At 46.8% G+C, this 6,167-nt stretch overlaps 1 protein-coding gene across 4 annotated transcripts in view; it reads right to left on the bottom strand.

The window, feature by feature from the left end:
• Positions 1-935: 935 nt before the first annotated feature.
• WNK2 (WNK lysine deficient protein kinase 2) overlaps positions 936-6,167 on the bottom strand; it is a 112,362-nt gene continuing 107,130 nt past the window's right edge. For all 4 annotated transcript variants that reach the window (XM_065074966.1, XM_065074964.1, XM_065074965.1 and 1 more), the window contains one exon: positions 936-2,137. In XM_065074966.1, coding sequence (XP_064931038.1) covers positions 2,131-2,137 — 7 coding nt within the window. In that variant the 3' untranslated portion in view covers positions 936-2,130. The remainder of the gene's footprint in view (positions 2,138-6,167) is intronic.

The raw sequence follows: 6,167 nt of genomic DNA, 5'->3' as shown, positions 1-6,167 counted from the left end.
AACAGCAATGCAAGCAGTAAATGCATGAACTACACCCCAAAACGGAGCAGCCTTTTACAGAATAGATTATCTAAAGCTGGAGGTGGGGAGCAACCACCATCCAGGGTTTGCCACGGTTTCTGCTCCTGATCTTTCAGCCTGATACTAATCCTTACATTTCATTTGAATATTAATAGATTATTCGCAAAATACTTATCTGGAGTGGGAGGCCCATTGGCTTCCTGCAGTCACCGCTGGGGCTGCGGAGGAGCTGAGGGTTCTGCAGGAGTGAAAAGGGTCCAGCAACAGAAAAACTGATGGAGGCTGCCCACATTGAAGATGACCCAGACCCCAGGAGAGCCAGCAAGGGATTTCCCTGCAGAAAGGAGCCTTTTAAACTTCTAGGGAATAAAAATCTCAGGTGAGGGCACAGGGTTTTGTTGCTATGATCACTGGAATAGCGACTCATCTCTGGAGAGGCACCTGAGGGCCGTGACCCAGCATGCAGGACTGGTGGGCGAGGGAGGTGTATCCACAGCCAAAGGAAAGACAGCAACCAAAATAGAAAATGGGAGGTGGAGTGTGTGGTTGGACCCCGCATCTCCCACCCATTGAAAAAGGAAACAGATCTGGCTCCTCCTACAACCAGAAGAGGCCAAGCCAAGCAACAGTTTAGCAACAGCCTTTACCACTTACCCAGCCCCTGCTCTCATGTGGGAGATCAGTCCCTTTCCCAAGATGGGGATAGGACAGGAAGCACCCCAGAGAAGCACAAAGTTAACACAAATATACATAATTTTGGCCCTGGGCCTTCAAAACACTGAATTTACAAAGTATTTTAATGGTCCTTTGCTTCAAAGCTCTTGAGCTTCAGCAACAGATCTAAATCCACCTGCGCTCTCATCACCCTTGCTGACGGGCAAGAGAAGGCGAGGTGGAAAGGAAATAGGGAACAATGGCATCAAAATAAGATTTATTATTTAGAACTGAGATCTGGAAGAGACAGACATGGCAGATAACAATGAAACAATACGCCAGGCTCCAGCTGCGAGACAGGATGGCACTGAAAGGCTTACGGGCAAACAAATTCCTGTTTTTGCGGTATCAAAAACAAGAGTGAGAAGGTCAGAACATTGTGGTCTGGAACTGCCTACAGGGGAAGCAGCTGAAGACTTTGGGTGCATAGCACAGCAGCAGAGGGTTGGAAGAGTTTGGGGCCCAAATGTAATGGCAAGAGCAGCGGTCTGTCCCGCTCCTCAGGAACAGCACTAAAACCGCCTTTCTAAAAAAATTCAGTAGTTCTTTGTAATAAATTATTACTAATGAGATTATTGCTACAAGCTACTTTGTACATCACCTCAGCCCAGGAGACAGCTGAAACCCATTGTTAGTGAATCAGGTAAAAGAAATCTCCCACTATGTAATTTTAGCTTGTTGAAGGCACTTTAAAGTCTTTTAAAAATTGCTCCAATTAGCGACTCGTCTGTAGAAGGATTTTAGTCTTACATTTAAAATTAGAAGTGACTCGAGAACTGTATTTAACTCTAGCAAGAAAATGCAGCCAATATATAAGAAAAAGAAAGAGGCAAAAAGGGAAGTGACAAGTACAAACTTACTCTCCGGTGAAGTCTCTGCAGGTTTCTTTACTTGATGTAAGCGGATTTAAAAGAGTATTATCTTTACAGAAGAACGGTGAGAAATTTAAATGGAATTGGAACTTATCTTCCTTGTACTAGAATCTGAATATGCGTGCCTAGCTTATCTTTTGGAAAATTATTTAAATTACAATTAATTGTGCGGAACAAAAAGTATTTGAAGGAGTGCCTCCTCCCCCCTCTTCTCCAGCCGCTGCTCACGGGAACCTGGCTCACAACAGAAGGGAACAATTTGGAACAAAATCCTTTTTCCCCCAAAATAATTTTCCTTTATTTTTTTTTTTTTGCATAACATTTTTGTATTTCCAACTATAAATAAAAAAAATGATTAGAAAGAAGTTACAAAATTGCGTTGAATGGACCAGAACGGCACAGAATTTCTCACACATGATAAATCACTTCCCATCTTCCTCTTCCTCCTCCTTAGCCGCGGCGGGGCCTCGCGCTTGGCACCGTAGCTGAGGGGGCCACGTGTCAGTCGCTGACGATCTCATTTTCAGAATCTAAAAGAAAAAAATCCACACGTGGATTTCACATAGAGGAAAACCCAGACAAAAACCAAAAGGGTCGCATGAGATCACGGAGCCAGAGCGCACGGAAGACGCCTTGCCAGAGCGTGCCAGCCACCGCACGTTGGGTACTGAGGGGACACAAACCAAAACCTCTGTTCCCATAGGGCTAGTGTCACACTGGAAGCTGAAACAAATGTATTTATGTTGGTGGCAGAACCCAGGCACCTTGTGGAGTCACTGAGACCAGAGTCCTGACTCCTGCAGGGGAAGAGCGAGTCTCCTCAGAGGCAGAAATGGAAAAAGCCAACGAGGCTTCGAGAGAGGTTCTCCTGCCCCTCTGCTCTGCCCTGGGGAGACCACACCTGGAATATTGTGTCCAGTTGTGCCCCCTCAGTTCCAGCAGGACAGGGAACTGCTGGAGAGAGTCCAGCGCAGCCACCAAGATGCTGAAGGGAGTGGAGCATCTCCCGTGTGAGGAAAGGCTGAGGGAGCTGGGGCTCTGGAGCTGGACAAGAGGAGACTGAGGGGGGACTCATTCCTGGGGATCAATATGGAACGGGGGAGTGTCAGGAGGATGGAGCCAGGCTCTTCTGGGTGACAACCAATGATAGGACAAGGGGTAATGGGTACAAACTGGAACACAGGGGGTTCCACTTAAATATGAGAAGAAACTTGTTCCTGGTGAGGGTGGCAGAGCCTGGCCCAGGCTGCCCAGGGAGGTTGTGGAGTCTCCTTCTGTGCAGACATTCCAACCCGCCTGGACACCTTCCTGTGTAACCTCATCTGGGTGTTCCTGCTCCACGGGGGGATTGCACTGCATGAGCTTTCCAGGTCCCTTCCAACCCCTCACATTCTGTGATTCTGTCTGTCTCGGTTTGGGGGGCAGTGTCGCTCAGCGAGGTGGGGACAGGGCCATGGTACTAGGCACCAGACAGCAGCTGCAGGGATGGTGGGTCTCTGGGGCAAGGCCTGGGCACTGGGTCCCCTCACCCCAGGCCCGGCAGCATGGTCCCAGCTCACTTCCCTTGCCTGATGGATCCTTCTGCCAGCCGGGGAGCACAGATGCCTCCGGCCGTGCTAGCAGGACACAGACAGGGACAGGCCCCTCAGCCTCCATCACGCTCCACTGGCCACAGCATGAGGTGGGCGGCCAGACACAAAAGGGCACAGAGATGCTGAGGGCTTGAAATGACAGCAGCAGAGTACCGAGGGCACCAAGAGCACAGCACGAGGCCGATGCAACAGCAGAGTGGCCCCGCATGTCCATGGTATGTGCCCCACCGGCACACGTCAGCTGTGCTGGTGACACTCGGTGACACACACCAAAGCCCTTTGCTCCATGGCATGGAAACATGCACGCCGTGACTGGACCTGCAAGCATTTATGGGTTTTATATAGCATACAGTTTGCTAGATGCTTTCAGAAAAAATGCAACGGGTCTTTTAGAACAGAGGGAACACGAGGGATGTTGGGGACAACAGTGCATTGTGTAAACAGATGTCCTCTGTTTGGGCATCGCTCCTGGTGGGTCTCCACATTTCAGGCTTTGCTTTTATTAAGTGTGGTCCCAACTTTCTCCCGTATTTCCTGCTCTCATAGGAAGAATTGCTTTTGAAAGGACAAAAAGATCATATATTGATCGTAATTCCTCCCTGAGCTTTTGAACATCAGTTCTGCAGCTCCACATGAATCCACCCTGTTCTCAGTATCTGCTCGCTATTGATAGCCAGCATTTGGCACAGAAGTTCATCCAGGAAAGCAAAATAAGACAAAATTATCTCCAGGTAACAGGGAAAAGTCTTAAGAGGGCAGTGGGGCCGAGCCCTGGATACAGCGCAGGTCGCCATCTAAAGTAAAACCAGAGCTCCAGGCGCCTGGCTCTCCATACAAACCATGTCCCATGGGCAACCTCTTGACTTCTTATTCTGAAGTCAGCCTGAACTTTCCAAAGACAGAAAGGGCAACAGCACTGAAGAGATCAATGAAGGCGGTTATACTCAAAATTTTCTCAGTGCTGGGGAAAATTATGGGAAAAAGGCGGAGATTGCACATCTGCTGACTAACAGTGAGAAAGGTATTAGATATAGTTTATCTAGCCTGAGAAACAAAAACTGCATGCTGAGGAAGTTTTTACCTTATTTGCAGAGTAATTAAAAACCAACACACACGAGTAAATACTTTTTTGGGGTATTTTATGTGAGACCTAAAGAACATCTGTTTGAGTAGGCCTGGCAGCTGGTTATTTCTTCTTCAGTTTCCTAGGTTTTTACAAGGTGTCAAAGCCCTGAATATATCAGAAAAACTGGGATAGACACAAAACATCCCCAGAAGAGCAGCCCAGGAGGCTCTCGCCATGCCCACGCTGTCACTTGAGGCTCCGCGTGAGCAATGGTGCCGTAGCTGCGCTCAGTGGTGCCTCCACATTGAAAGGCAAAGTAGGGGGAATCTGCTCATTTCTAAGGGAAAAAAGAAATACTAACTTCTCCTTCTGCCTTGTTAACGTGCGACTACAACAATGTGCTAAGTATATGTGGCAAATCCATCCAGCGGCATGACATCAAAATAAATTAATCCAGGCTTCCCCTGCTCACCAGACCTTGAAAAACCAAGAACTTGTCACAAGAATTTCACTGTTATAACACATACTTTATCAAAATAGCAGGTTGTCTTCTATGCATAGCTTCTCCACACTTATCCAGGAAAAATCTAAAGCTTAATGAGGCTTTGCATGTAAGGCTGAAAACTTGAATTGCACAGCCTCTAAACTTTTCATGTGAAAGTTATTTCAAGGGAAAAGTTTTATAGTCAAATGTAGCTCCAAGCGTTTATACAACAATCTTGATAGCAGACTAGAAGTATCAGTCTGGGGAAAAAAAGCAGAAAGGACCACAATTTACAAAACTTGCTGCCTACTGGCACAAGCTTGACATTTTATAATGAATCAGTTACAAGTAATCTATTTACCAACACAGCTAACGTCAGCATCACAGCACATTCAAACCCCTCTCAGCAACAAATTCTTTCATAATGCAAAATTTTTAACCCGACAGCTCCTAAAACCCATTTCATTACGGTGCGGTTCTGGAGCTTATCTGCATTAATGGAAGAACCAGCGCGGTCAGGGCGGGAACATCACCTTCCTGCTGCTTCTGCAGGGACGGCTCTGCAAACAGACCTACCTGCAGAAGTAAAGTATCACCCCAGTCAAGTCACTGACATTCAAGACAAGTCCCTTCTGATCAACAGCTCATTTCAGAAATATATAGACAGGAAAATAATTGTATTTCCCAGGTTCATTGAGAAGAAACTCCATGAGGATCAGCACACGGGACAGCTTGCCCAGATCCTCGACTGAAGCTCAGCCTATGTGCCAGCCAACCACAGCCCAACACCACCAAAGAAACACTCCTCAACGATTCAATCCATAATAAATAACCATAGCAAGAAATTACATGTTTTTACTGTTTTATTAATTCAATCCCATGGCAAAATATTCACCCATCTGTGATAATAAAGAGCACATGAACTCTCTCTGCAGAGACCTTGCCCACATTGAGCATCCATCCACCCCTCTAGCACCACCATCCTCCTCCACAGACATCACCAGAAACTGGGGACTAAGAAGGGCTGACGAGGAGCCAGAGGATGTAAGGAAACCTCACTAAGGTATTAGACACAGCCAGGAACTATTTTCATTTGAGACTTCTGTCTCCAAGCCAACACTTTCAACAGCATCTACTGCATCTCAGGTGGGGACTAGCAGGCAGCAAGGCAGAAGACTAGGTCAGTTTTTGCCATACTAGCTACCATCTGATACATCAGTCTTGCTGAAAGAGACTTGCATCCTTTGCTTAGTTAAGGGGGAGATAGGGAAAGCAATGCTGAAGACAAATAGTTTCAGAAGTGAGACTTCTGATTCTAACTCTCCAAAGCCAGTTTCCAAATAATGTAGGACGGATGTTTTCCCTAATCCAACACGCACGAATACAATACAGACACAGACCCACCAAGCGCTAAGTCC

The sequence above is a fragment of the Columba livia genome, chromosome 10 (assembly GCF_036013475.1).
Source record: "Columba livia isolate bColLiv1 breed racing homer chromosome 10, bColLiv1.pat.W.v2, whole genome shotgun sequence".
Lineage (NCBI taxonomy): Eukaryota > Metazoa > Chordata > Aves > Columbiformes > Columbidae > Columba > Columba livia.
The sequence above is the reverse complement of the archived record's forward strand: the minus strand, read 5'-3'. Positions and strand labels throughout refer to the sequence as shown.